Source organism: Aquila chrysaetos, chromosome 5 (assembly GCF_900496995.4).
Source record: "Aquila chrysaetos chrysaetos chromosome 5, bAquChr1.4, whole genome shotgun sequence".
Taxonomy (NCBI): Eukaryota; Metazoa; Chordata; class Aves; order Accipitriformes; family Accipitridae; genus Aquila; species Aquila chrysaetos.
The window spans coordinates 73,708,749-73,722,319 of record NC_044008.1 but is presented as its reverse complement, the minus strand read 5'-3'; the positions used below and the strand labels follow the sequence as shown (position 1 = coordinate 73,722,319).

General features: G+C 50.2%; 1 protein-coding gene across 2 annotated transcripts in view; it reads right to left on the bottom strand.

Moving 5' to 3' along the window:
* Positions 1–13,571, bottom strand: part of MAP2K6 (mitogen-activated protein kinase kinase 6) — a 54,374-nt gene that overhangs the window by 13,553 nt on the left and 27,250 nt on the right. For both annotated transcript variants that reach the window (XM_030015050.2, XM_030015048.1), the window contains exons 4-11: positions 11,574–11,687; positions 9,930–10,049; positions 9,018–9,134; positions 8,499–8,550; positions 6,274–6,401; positions 5,488–5,565; positions 4,535–4,674; positions 1,553–1,598 (exon numbers count right to left, since the gene is read on the bottom strand). In XM_030015050.2, the coding sequence (XP_029870910.1) occupies positions 1,553–1,598; positions 4,535–4,674; positions 5,488–5,565; positions 6,274–6,401; positions 8,499–8,550; positions 9,018–9,134; positions 9,930–10,049; positions 11,574–11,687 (795 nt within the window). The remainder of the gene's footprint in view (positions 1–1,552; positions 1,599–4,534; positions 4,675–5,487; positions 5,566–6,273; positions 6,402–8,498; positions 8,551–9,017; positions 9,135–9,929; positions 10,050–11,573; positions 11,688–13,571) is intronic.

Below are 13,571 nucleotides of genomic sequence, written 5' to 3'. Positions count from 1 at the left end.
TGAGATACTCTGGAGAGGTGATCCAAGAACCTAATTCAATAGAAATGCACTTGCTTGCCAATGCGTATTAATGCTGCAACAGACGGAGCTGCTCCGGTGAACCTTTTTGATAAAAGGCCATTTGGCAAACTTCAGAAATTTTCTTAAAATATATATGTATTTATTCAATAATAAAAAAAAAAAAAAAAGGAAAAAAAAAAGCCATAAACCTCAGGCCTCCCTTTGTTTGAAACCAGTGTTTGGGCAAACTGTGTGTAAATCAGATCTATATATAGTCTAATTGCATTACAGGGCCTAGCAAGAAATGCCACAGGAATTATTCATTGCTTACAACTCACGTTCAAAAGGTACATGGATTTCCAGCATGTCTTGCAGCTAGAGAGCACCTTAAACCCTGGTACCTTCACACCACAGAGGTCCCAACACCTCCGAGCAGACAGCGGGAGGTAGCACGGAGGCTGACCCCCTGGATGGTATAACGCATGTCCTACAAGTTATAGGGTAGGAGACGCCAATGCCTGAGGAAATTCTGCAGCAGTTTTCACCCTTAACCCAGAAGATCTTGCCAGTGACACCGGACAGGGGTGGGCATGTAGGGACAGGCAAGCATTTGGGTCAGAATCTTCAGAAATAACAAAGTGAGGCACCTTCCTGCCTTCAGGAAGCTGTGAATCAGGTGAGAGTAAAAAAGGGACTAGATGCTTATGGGAGTGAAACACTGACTTCCTAAGCTCTCCTGCTTTTTGCCGGCTATTAGGAGCACCAGGATCAATACCAGAAAGTCAGGAGAGAGAGAGGCCATGAAGCTGTGGAGCCCTAGCAGAAAAATCTCACCACAGACCCTGTTCTTGCCAGCTCCAGCCCAGCGCTCTGGCTGAGTATACACCAGTGTCTGCACTGCTGGGAGTTCATCAGCAGTTAAGTGCATCTGACCTCAAAACCCTGCACTGCCTTGCATTTCCCCTGTCGTAAGCCTTTATCAGCATCTTCTTCCTTAGTTATTCCTCTGTCCTAGACGTGCTCACAGCAAACAGTCTCTAAGCAGCAGATGAAATTCAATAACCGGAATTATTAGTCACAGACTCGTCCCTGTCCCTAACATCCAGGAATTACTCTGTCCAAAAAGTGTCCTCTCCAAGGCACCTTGACGGTAAAGCCTAGCGGGCCACTCAGCTCCTGCAACCCACGTGGAGCATCCGTGATGCATCCATTTCACTTAGGTGTTTGAAGCCATCACACAAACCCAAAAGGAGGATTTTATCCTTGCTAACTGATTCTTCACAGCCTCATTCTTTCCCCTTAGCAAATTTGTTAAGAGATTTTTCTCCCTTGATCTGACTGCAATAGCACCTGAACGAGATTTCAAAGAGCATCTCTGATTTGCAGTCACCCTCCTGAGACCCTGAAGTGCCATGATTCTCACATCTGTTATGAAAAAAGAGATGCTAAGTATCCCAAATCACCAGTCACTACTGGAAACCCTGTCTTCAGCACCTCACTGTAATCCCTCTCAGCTCTGAACCAATACACTGCTTAATGCAGGCACACTCACCATAAGCTCTGGGTATGTTGGCCGTTCTTTGGAATTCTTCTTCAAGCTTTAATGGAAAACAAAGAAGAAAAAATTTAGAAGTTACATTCTGTATGCAATTTAAGCAAGGCCATAAAATTATACCATGACAAAAGCCAGGTTTCAAGTCCCTGTAAAATTAAGTTCAACTACTCATCCGTATGTTAAGCAAACAGCTTTAGGCCTTGAGGACACCTACAGCCAACACAGCCTGCACACAGTGCTGGGTACACACAAGTGCAGTGAGCTCAAGGTCAAACAAGAGATCCAGAGACACCATATACACCAGTCAAGGCACTGCCTGTTGCTGGGAGCCAGGTACAATTGGGTTTCTGGGTACTATCCAGTAGGCCAGTGACTAAGGGCATGGATACAGCCTCCAACCTCTGATTGGGAGCAGTGACCGAGTGGCTCCGAAGCACGTGTACAACTATTTGTTTATCACCACGCTGTTATCAGCAGGGACGGTTACATGGGACATCCTTTTTTTCTCCTCTCCTACAACAGATGGCTCTGGAGGGTTGTAGCTGGAAGTTATTTTGGTTTCCCTCCAGCAGAAAATAGCTTTTAAAAGACAGGACGTAATCTCTACTCACTTCCTGACAGTGTATTTAGGGGAAAGACACTTGGAGCAACTTGAAAAGATCTTCACACACGTACACGTCGGTGGCGGGGAAAAGGTGTCACACTGAGCAAAACAAAAGTGAGAACCTCGGCGATGATAAGTCGCTCCTCTGCTGGGATTTGCCGGAGCCCAGAGGAAGCGGAGTACACACACTGAATAGATATTTCCTGCTTGCTGTGTGTAGCGGGCTCATGTTTAGTGTCATGTTGTGAATGAACAGAGGAACCTAGTAACGATACGTGCCAATATTGCCGAACTGAAGGTACGGGATGTGTCACATCCTCTGAGCAAAAAAGCAGCCCAAGTCGAGATGCTAAGGTGAATTTGAAGGTTAGGTGTGTCCAGAAGCAGGATTTGGGTACAATCCTCTTAATTTAGACCCTCTACAAACAAAAACCTTGTTCCCGGGTTACTAATACCAGGAAATCTGGTGACAAGTTACTGAAATCAATGTTAATCTTCAGGAATGAAGAGCCATATTTGGATCTGATCCTGACTCAGACATCCCAGGAACTTCCCTGCAGTGGCTACAGGTAATCAGACTTTCGCTGCCCCAAGCAGCAGATGGTGCGATTCACTCTGCGACCTCTTGAATTTGAGATAGGCCTGAGCGAGGCCAATCTCGATACACTGAGTTGATGTAACCTGGTTCCGGGTCAGAAAAAATTCTCAGACTCCAGCAACACAAAACTAGTGCAATCTGCAGCCAAAGCGCACTTTTCTGACTGAGTCCATGCCACTCCACTGGCGCTGAGGGATCTTCAGTGATCCTGGAGGACAGGATTTGCAAAGAGAGCAACCGCCACGTGCTCCCCAAAGTATGAGCTTTCAAGACATGAGTGCTGCTCAGCGGGGTTATTCTTCTCACTGCAACCATCATGAATGGCCGCGGATATCTTACTCCTAAATCAGCCCACAGCTATAGCTGCAAGACACCGTGCTTGCAAAAGCAAAATATTCAGTGGGGAACAACAGCCTGCCTGGCACAAACAGGCAACTTTGCAATAACAAGTAGCGAGCCAGCAGCACGGGAGAAAGGCAGCTGGTCCAAAATCTCAGTGTGGGCCTTGCAAAAACGGTGGGCATTTTGTGAGAGGGTTTTTCCAAGCCAGCTCCCACCTCTGATAGACACAGAGCAGTGTGGGCACGGGCAGGTATTCCCCAGCGTGGGTCGGTAGAGGCGTGCAGCTGAATCACAGGCACCTCGAAAACATGTTTGAACAAGACTCCGAAGAATCTGAGTGTCGGTACTTAAAGTCCCTGGGCAGGAGTGGCTGATAATCCCCTTCCTGGGTCACAGCAGAGCCGGCCGGGCTCCAGGCCCTGACGCTGGCAGCTCGGGAACAGTCTCACATTTCTGTATTTGTCGATCTGCCGTCCTTTCTTGGCTACCACGCAAACCCACCATCCACCTGCCAACTTGGCAAGCCGTGGATGGCACTGCAGCGCCTGGAAAATAAAAACGCCTCCCAGGCGGTTTCCAGGGAAGCTGGAGGGAGAAGCAGTCAGGAGCCGCGGGGCCGCCGCCAGCTCTCTTTGAACCATACGATGAGGGCAGCTGTGAGTCTCCTCGGGTGCTGGGAGAGCCTGTGCTTTTATGCAGCTCTCGCAACATCCAGACAGAGCACATCTGCTCCAACCCTTTTCCTACACCGCAGCCAAACTCTCCCGCTGCTTCCAGCTCCGAGTCCCCACGGAAAGCAGCGCAGCAGCCGGAGGGCCCCGGTAGCGGGACAGCCGCCGACGGGGGCCACCGCGGGGCAAACTCCGCACCGTCCCTGCCCTCAGAGCTGTGTGTGTCCCCCAGGAGCGGGAGGCAGGAGGAGGCAGCCATTTTGTGCCCTGCTCCCCTTCCTCACCCCACACCAGCACCGGGGACATGAGGGACCCCGCGGACCTGCCTGCCTGCACCTGCCCGTGCTGCCGGCCCGGCCACAGACACCCTGTGTTGTTGATATGGCATGACTGGATGAGAAAAATCTCCTAAATCCCTTCCTCTTGCGTGTCCCCCCAAGGCCACCAAGCCTGTTCCTCACCACCTCAGGTGGGGAAGACCCCCCCACGACCGCCATCACCAGTGCTCTGGCAAAGGGTGCGTGTTGCCCGCGCGGCACCAGGCCCCAGCCCGGCCCTCAGAGCTCAGTGAGGGCATGAATGCTCGTCCCTTTCCCGGGGAGGGGGGATATTTTGTTCAAAAATTTGGGTTGTACCCCAGAAAGATGCCTGCGGGGATGGGGATGGACGAGGCTGTGGGCTCCGGCCCTCCTCAGCATGGCGGAGGCGAGCAGGGCCGGGGGGTGAGCAGGACCAGGGCGAGCGGGGCCGAGGGGTTATTTTACCATTGCGAGGTAAAATCGACAAACTCCGCCGAGAACTTCTCTGCCGGGAGCTGCGGCGACGGTTCCTCCACCACCTGCTTGAGCTGCTGGAAGGGCGTCCCCCAGGAGTCGTAGGGAAAGCGCAGGATGGCCAGCTCGATCTGGGGACACAGAGCCCAAGCCTCAGGCGTCAGGGGGAGGACGCCCCACGGCTCACCCTCCCGCCCCACAGATTCCAGATTCCTGTGTGCCCACCCAGGACTGGGGGTTTTTTTTTTTAGGCGCCGCACAAATACGTGGCATTTCCTCACCCCAGCCGGCCACAACGTCTTGCTTAACCTCCCCCAGCAGAAGGGAAAGGCCTGAGGAGACCCAGCAGTCTCCATATTCAGTCCTCCGTTACCCTCGTGTTAGACGTCGCTTGGGAAAGTTTAGAGGTTAAAAAAAAAAAAAACAAAACAACAAACCAAACACATTGCAAAGGGTAACTGCGCTATAAAACGACTCTGCAAGCAGACGGATTCCCCCTAAATGCTGTGTGGGAGACGCCACCCATCCCTCTTCTTCTGAGGGGGACTTTGTTAATTTGCTAATCGCTGGGAGTATTTTTTTGGTGCTTGAAGTCCAACCTGCTCCAAGGCCACAGATGTGCGGTGCCGGACGCCTTCGCCTTAGCCCATGCTGCCATCTCCCGGCAGCCCACGGCCACGGCAGCGGGGTCGTCCCCACCAGGGTGACAACCCACCGACACACACAAAGACAGCAAGGAGCTGTCAAAGCAGCTCCATCCTCCTTCCCCTCAACCCTGCGGCGTGCTCCCCGCTATCCCCAGAGGTGTATTCCCATTCCCACCCCCGCCACCTTCCCAGGGAACCAGTGCCACCAGTGTCAGGGGGGCTATAGCGGGGGGAAAATGACTCCACGAGCAACGCTCAACCCTCCTGGCATCGCTGCGAGCCCCGAGATCACCCTACCATTGTGATCCCCAGGCTCCAGATATCGGATTTGACGCTGTATCCCTTCTGGTTCAGCTCCGGGTTAATTCTTTCAGGCTGTGAACAGAGACAAAGGCAGTTGAGGGACAGGGATGGCCCCAACGCGACGCCCATGCCGACCTCAGAGGGGTCTTTCATGGTGGCAGACCAGGGCCACTTAGTCCGTGCCACCAGCTTGCTCCCTGGGTTGCCATGGGGCCAGATCTGGTCCTACATCCTTGCCGGTAAGGGCAGGCAGTGAAATGGGTCACCAGAAGCAGATGGTACCTGCACCAGGGACTGGGGTGGTGGAGCTGACCCAGCACATCTGCACGTAGGGGTGACACGTCTCAATTCTCCAGGACCGTTTTCACCCTGTGCAAGTGCTCCACACAGAGCAAATCACGAACGGCAGCTCCCCAGAGGAGTCTGAGGGACCCAATCTCTGGGGACTGTTTTTCCTCCCAGATGGAAAGTACTATTGTCCCCCCAGGGCAAATGGCAAAAATGCAACATGGAGTAATTACAGAGCCTTCCCCAAGGTCACAGGGAGGTGATAAGGCAGCAAGAAGCTGTGCCCAGGAGATCTGATCTGACCCATGAGATCCGTCTCCCCTCTCTGCCCCTTTACAAGTAACTTCAGGGATACGTCTTCCAAAACGAGTCCCCAGGACACATGCCGGAGGCTGATCCTTCCCCCTTTAGGATGACCCGATGCCCAGGCTCATGTTCCTCTGGCTGTCCCACAGCAGCTTTCACACGCGGCTTCTCCGTGGCTCAACTTACAGCCATGTAGGGTTTGCATCCTGCATCCATAGTTTTAGCAACCGAGTCAACGAGGTAACCGCTAATTCCAAAATCGCACATTTTCACCTGCCCCTGCGTATTGATCAACACGTTAGAGGGCTTTACATCTGCAAGAAGGAACACATACCACAGTCACTGTCATGCATGGGTGGCTGTGCCAAGCCAAAAAAAAGCCAAAGAGCTTCCTATCAGCAGAGGGCACCAACGGTGCCCGTGCAAACCCCGGTGCTTTGTGCCTGCCAGAAACCCGGCTGGCTGCGGGTATTGCAAGTTCAGGTGACTGCCTCATGGGCCTGCCATATGTCCTGCAAGTGTCCCTTCACTTCCAGACTCCCCTCTCTGATTTGGGGGAGTGGGAGGTAACCCTGCACGTAACCGTCGTATCCCACTGCGCAGGGGACGGCCACGGACATCAGAGCACTCACAAGGGAACGGCCGAGCGGGGCTGGGAGCATCTCCAGAGGACGTCTGCAAACGGCTGGACCGCTGGCAAGTCCCCAGCTGGATCTGGTCTCATGCCAGCATAAGGAAAAAACCCATGGGGAAAGGATAAGGGGTGGGCAGGAAAGGGTGAAGAGGAGCAGGGGTTGCAGGAGAAGGAGGGAGCAGTAAACTAAGACAAGGATCAAGATTTCAGAAATGGCCTCTAATTTTAAGGATACCAAGCTTGAAGGCAATGTGAACAGCAGCAGGCGTGTGGGTGCTCCACACCTTATGGAAATCAGGCCAGTGTCTCATCTATTTATTACTGCCAGATTTATCTGCTTCCCATCACGGCCTTATAATCCTTGGTGCATTCACACTTGCATCATGCCCATGAAGGCAGTTACAATCACCATCAGAAAGAGAAATTAAGGCACAGAAAGAAGCTAGTAAGTGATATCCAGGAGAGCATGGAGGTGCTTTCCTGCACAGCAGGCAATTGCTCCCTGTGAGGCTAACCCCTGATGAAATCTCAACACAGCGCAGGTAGCGCAGGCTACCCTGTTTTCTCTTGTCCCAGCACTGATCCTCAGAAAGGGAGCAATCCTTTCCCTGTTGCCACCCAGAAAAAAGAGGTCTCTTCTGCAAGAAGGTCCCCTGTCTACATGTGATAAACTATTAAATAGAAGAACTGAAACACCATCCGAAGGAGGCCAGAAGCTGCTTTTGAATCCTGCTTATTAGAATTGGGTGGTTTACAGTTCGTTAACATCTGCTCTCTAATCAGCATTTTGCAATCAAAAGCTTCAGGTAGCTGAGATCCTCACCCATCTGTTACTATGCTGAAATAAGACAATTTTCAGTGGAAATCAAACAAGTAAACAGAAATCCAGAAGCCGAGCAGCATTTTCCACCTACTGTAAATGATACAGAAGGCAGAAACTCAACCCCCAGCCACATGCAGAGTGTACAAAATATGACTGCTAGAGCTGAACTCTGTTCGCTTCAGATGCTCCTTTCCCCGGCAGTCACACACTCGAGAGAGGGCTTTTTCCTCCTCATGACAAATTGAAAATGACCCTTTAAAAATAAAGGTGTCAAGCAGCAACACTGCAAATTTGTTTCTTTCTAAGTGTGTTCATGGCATCTTTGAGATGCTCTAGAGGGGAAAATGTCAGAAGAGTTTAAGGAGGGTATTTATGACTTCACTTGAGGCTATTTTAGATATCAAACTGTTCTGCCCCACCAGTGCTCAGGGAAGCTCACAGAAGGGGATGAGGATGGTTAGATCACTGCATGAGGCATCACGCTGGCATGGAGACGCCTCTCACTGCACGTCAACATGGAGCCGTCAAGCCAGGGGAGAAGCCTTTGCAAAGCCTGATCCAAAGCCCACCAAGGTCAGAAGGAAAAGTCTGTTTTAATTTTGCAGAGGTGTTGAAGCAGACCATGGATTTAGACTGTGCATTAGGGAAATGCAACCCACGGGGAAACAGCCCTTTTTCTGCCAGCACAATAAGGCTGGAGTTCACTTCTCCACCTTGGGGCAACGCTGGGACCGGCATGCAGTTTTTAAAGAGCAAACCAGCAGACATTTCCTCTGACTACGTTGTGCTAGTCATGAGATGCTGGGGCATATTTTTGCTGTCAAAGGCCCATTTTATCTCGGATATTTTGAGAGCCCTGTGCCTGGCCGCAAGGCCAGCCCTTGCAAGGCTGAGAGCACGCGGCACAGGGCAGACAGATACCAGCATGGTCATGGCTGTGTGCCTGGCACTTACCTCTGTGGATCACGGAGAGCTTACTGTGTAGATGTTCTAGTGCTTTTACAATCTGAAACAACAAATCTAGAGTGAATCACAGCTGGCAGCACCATGACGAGGAGGAAATGCTATCTGGCTTCACACACCCCATCCTCACCAGACCTACTTGCAGGGAAGGAACTACATTTCCCACAAGTCCTGCACGCTCACAGCAACCCAAGGTGACAGTGGGTACCCAGGGATCTCCCAGGAGCTCCAGGACCCTAACGAGAAGGCAAAGGAGCTGCAGGGCCCTCCCCACATCTAACACTGTGCCATCTCTCAATTGCATGTATAGGCACATTTTGGGTTGTTTATGGCTTATAAATAACATCACCTCAGACCAGATACTGGAAGCCAGCTTAGGAATGTCCACGTGGGCTGGCCCACGGACCATGCTCTTCCTGGTACAAATACAGCAGGGAGCTTGGGTCATGTAGGACTTGGCTTAGAAGAGAAATACCTTTTCCCTTCCCTCCTTGCCCTGCTAATACTCACAGAGACGGCTATTTTCCCTAAGATGTCCTCAGGAATTGTCAGGCCTTTGTCAATGACGTGTTTGTAGAATTTGTCCAGTGAGGTATCCATCAGCTCCATGCAAATCCACACGTCTCCCTGGAGGATAAAGAAAGCAAATATCTGCCTACTGGAATGAAGCATCCATTCCTTTCCTTTCACATGCAAAGGTCTTCTTTGGCACTTGCCCTTTGCTGGCCTGTTTGCCTCTTCCCTGTCTTTTAAAACTCATTCAACAAAACTGTACTGGGCTTTCTTTTTCCCTCCTCTCCAGCTGGAATTAAGTGCTGTCCACCTTCACTACCATTTAGGGTGTATTTTCTGCTGTCTTTTCCCAAAGCAGAGTCCCGGTGATTTAGGAGCCCAGAAAGTTATCGGGACTGAGGCTCCTACACGTTCAGGTCACTGCAAATGCTCAGCCAGGAAAAGTTCAGCTCTGCAGAGCTATGCTTAAAACTCTTCAATAAATCTTGCTTTGCAGAGCTTCCCACATTTTTCCTCCATGTGGCTTTCTCATTGCAAGTCAGGACAATATTAACACTAACGGACCAGGCTGTGAGTTGGCGTCCTCGGTGCCCGGCCATCCCCATCACTCAAACTCACTACCAAGCCCCAACGTCTCAGCGCAGGGGCCTCGCTAATTCCTGGCACTGGGGCTCGGCTGCCCTTGGCTCCTCCTCACGGGGGACCGCGTCTCTCCTCGCTCGCCAAGAAGTAACTGTACGTGACAGATCCTTAGGCCAGGATTGAGCAAATCCATATTGTACCAAGTCTCCATGTCTAGATGGAGATTAAACCCCTGGCACTTGGAGGGAGTCTAGGCATGGGAATTCAGAGCCTGGGAGAGGATCCAGTCTCCCAGGGGCAGCACGGCGGATCTCCAGGGTGCCATACCTCTCGGAAAAGTGCCCCGTAAAAGGTGACAGTGAAGGGGCAATCGACCGTCCTCATGGAGATATCCAGATCCATTAATAACCTCTTCTGCTCCTGGCTGTTCACGGTGGCTCGGATCCGCTGGAAGACAAAGCATTTTAGCGTTGGCTGTCAGCACCTCCATACCACAGCCATACCCGTGCTGGCCTCGGTGCCTTGACATCACACCTTTACCCTTTTATCACACCTCTTTGCATTACTGTTTTATCATACCTATTTGTCATAGGCACATCAGAAGCACAGCACCCGCGGTAGGAGCACCCTGGTGCAACAGGGCAATGGTGGCTGAAGGGGTCTTCTCACCTCAGCCCAAAGGGCAGGTGATTTTGCTCTTCCCTGCAAACGCCACTCTTTTTGCAACAGCCAAAAGTCACTGGGGCTTGGGAGAGGAGAACGGAGCAGGAAATCAACTTCTAGGCTGGTGGAAACCCATGACTTTTGGAGCTGCAGTGGACATCTATTTACATCAGCAGACTTTGGTCACGAGAGAGGGCTCCAGCCCTGCAGCCAGAGCCCAGCTCCTCCCCATGGCTTTGGAAAATGGACATTTCCCAGTCTCCCAGGGAAGAGATGTCATTTATGTGAAACACCTGGAGACCCTCAGCTGGGAAGCACCACAAAGGGGCATGACACAGTCCAGCTGAGGTCAGTAATGTGATAGAATTAAACTGTTCAGCATCAGAGATGCAAGTAATAGCCTGAATGTTCCTGCCATACCCTCTTCAGGCCTTCCATCATACTCAGAGAGGTCTTTTGCTGTTTGGTGAACACCAAAGCAAACACGAAGACCATATGCAGAGCACAGAGGCCCTGAGACACATCCCAGCATCCACAGCAAAGTCTATCCACAACTGAGGAGCTAAGAATTTTCCTTCAGTTTGCTCATAGCTTCCAGCTCTGCATCTTTTTTTCTCTTTTTTCTTATTCTGAAAGGAAACTTGAGCTAAAATTCAGCCAAGCAAAAATTGGTCCTTCCCAAAATACAAATTTTCCCATGACTATTTCCCTAAGCTGCAAGCTTATGAGTCTAAACTGTTATTATGAAAAATTTCATAATAGTATCTACAAGCCTGTCATGAATCAAGATGCCACTGTAGCAGACAAAATGTGAAAATTCCAACAAAAATTTCCTGTTCCAAAGAGGCTAAAAAAGTCCCAGCTGAAGAAAATTATCTTATGCAATTAAATTTACAGTACACTCTTCGTTACAATTACAATTAGTGTGCAGAGCCCTGAATCAGAGGGTATATCTACATTAGAAAAAAATATGCATATTTAAAAAATGATGGCAAATAGCTTGTAAAATCCTAGTGAAAACAGGAATATTGTAGACAAAGGTGAACAATATGTTCGTAGGCACTACAATGCTGGAAACACATTGAGCATCGTATTTTTAAAACACACCCCTTCTCTTGGTTAAATGGCCCAAATCTACCTCGGCACTCTTTGCGCCTGTGTAGAAAGAGGATTCCATACAGAAAGAAGTCGATCCCAGTAAAGGCAAGCGTCAGAACAAGTGAGATTAGAAATGTGCACAGATGAGAGCACAGAGGGTGTCCACACACAACGATACAGACAGAAAGCACCTCGGGAGGCTCACTCTACCTTCACTGCCATGATCTGCCCGCTAGGCATGTGCCGCATCTTCTCCACCACCCCGTACGCACCTCGTCCCAGCTCGGAGATGGGCTCCAGGTCATCGGCTTTCACCTCAAAGTTCTGCAGGGGAAAAAAGCACCAGCGCTAAGGTGGCCGCGTGCTATGCAAGGAGCGAAACATCCCTAAAATCCAGCCCCGCTTGGCACATAAATTCACCTCTGCGCATCCCCCTATCTGTGTTCGCGAGGCTAGAAACAAATTCATGGTCCTCAGGGGCTGTCAGGAGGCTTAACTACTGTGCAGTAATTAGCAGAGGTCTGAAGAGGATGTGCCTCGTAACGGCATCAGCAGGAAGCCTGTGTCAATGAGCACCCTGAGCAGGGCGGGCGCAGGAAGGACCGTTCCTTCGGTGGGATGCTCTCCCCCCAGCCACCCGCACCCGAGCGTCCCTCCCGGCCACCTTTAGCTGCCAGCACTTTCAGCTTCTCCATCATTTAAGGGCTGGGATGAAAAACATCACGGCAGCTTCTCCCCTAGGAATCACCTTCAGTCTTTTTTTTTTTTTTTTTTTCCCCTTCCATCCTCCTCCCACAAACAATTATGGAAATATCTCCACGTTTTTTTAAGGCCTGTAAAAGCTTATTTCTCCAGACCTGTAGATGGGCCAAATACCAGCTGAGTGTGCCCCATTTTTAAACCACAGAGGATTTATTTTGTCTAGCATTCGAGATCTCTTTCTCCTGGCCTTACACAAAGGATGACTTTGTTTGGAGCCCTGCATTCTAACCTGCCCTTCTCCTTTCTGCCGCGATATTGTGCAGCAGCTCTATTTTTTGCTTATTATTATTTTTGGATGTTTAAAATATGCCTTTGCTACTAAAACCAGCCATTCTGTTTGCTGAACGCACAACCACATCAGTCAATCATCCTACAGAAAGAAGCGGTTATAATGAACTGATTCACAGTGCATAATCCCACACCGCTTTTTGCCGGCACAGCAGAAAAAAACCTGCAGCCTGAAATGTGCTGGCTGGGGATGCCACGGCGTGCAGGGCCCATACACTGCGTTACTGTGCGCTCGGGCTCCCGGTCATTCACTCGCAGCTACGTCGCATGCAAAAGGAGCCCTGACTAACATTTTTGTGTTACGGCAGAGATTTAAGCATCTCTGACTGCCTGACACTGCTCCTACTGTTCAACGGGACCCTCTCCAAAAAAGGACTTTGACTCTCTCAAGGCCACTCTTAAATTTAGCAGCCAAGTTTAAAGGGAGAAGAGGGAAAGTGGCTTTCTCTAGGGATCAGGGGTGAGTGTAGAAAAGCTGGTGGAAAAGGGAGCACATCCTAAAGGAACTTGGCTGGACAAATAGGTAACAGATCTATGGGAAATGCAAGCCATGGCATGTTGGTCCCTCTGAGATAGCCACATATCTGCATCCATAAAACAGACTGAGCTCTGGGTTTTACAAGTGCGTTTCTCTTTGCACCGTCCAACGTGGGCTCTCTGCCTCCGTGCATGGAGCCTTTTTGGAGTGCTTGAGCTTTTCCTCGTCCCTGGGACTGCAGGGGAGAAATGATTTTCTTGGAGCGGGTGCTTGCTCTAGCAGCAGGCATTTTCTATGCCTCAGTGCTGCACCATTTTGCTCCAGAGGCATCTCACACTCTCTCCACCTTCCAGCCCCTGCTCCATGCCAGGGAAAATACAAAATCCAAAATGAAAAAAAAAAAAAAGGCATCCAAAGATAGACATTATAAAATGCTATTGGATTAGCATTTCACTTCATAAATTAACTTGCCAACACCGAGGCCTATCTTTTGCACCTAATAAATTTATTGCCCAGCTTTAAATTGCTTGTATGAATGCTGCTGTGCCATTTTCTCCTATCAAAATAGCTGTCCTCAGTTTTGTTTTTTCCCTGCTGTTTTTTTATAACATCAGGTGGACTGGTTTCCATGCTGTCAGAAGGATTTTCTTCCAGGACAGGAAGATCTGCCTTGAGTTAGA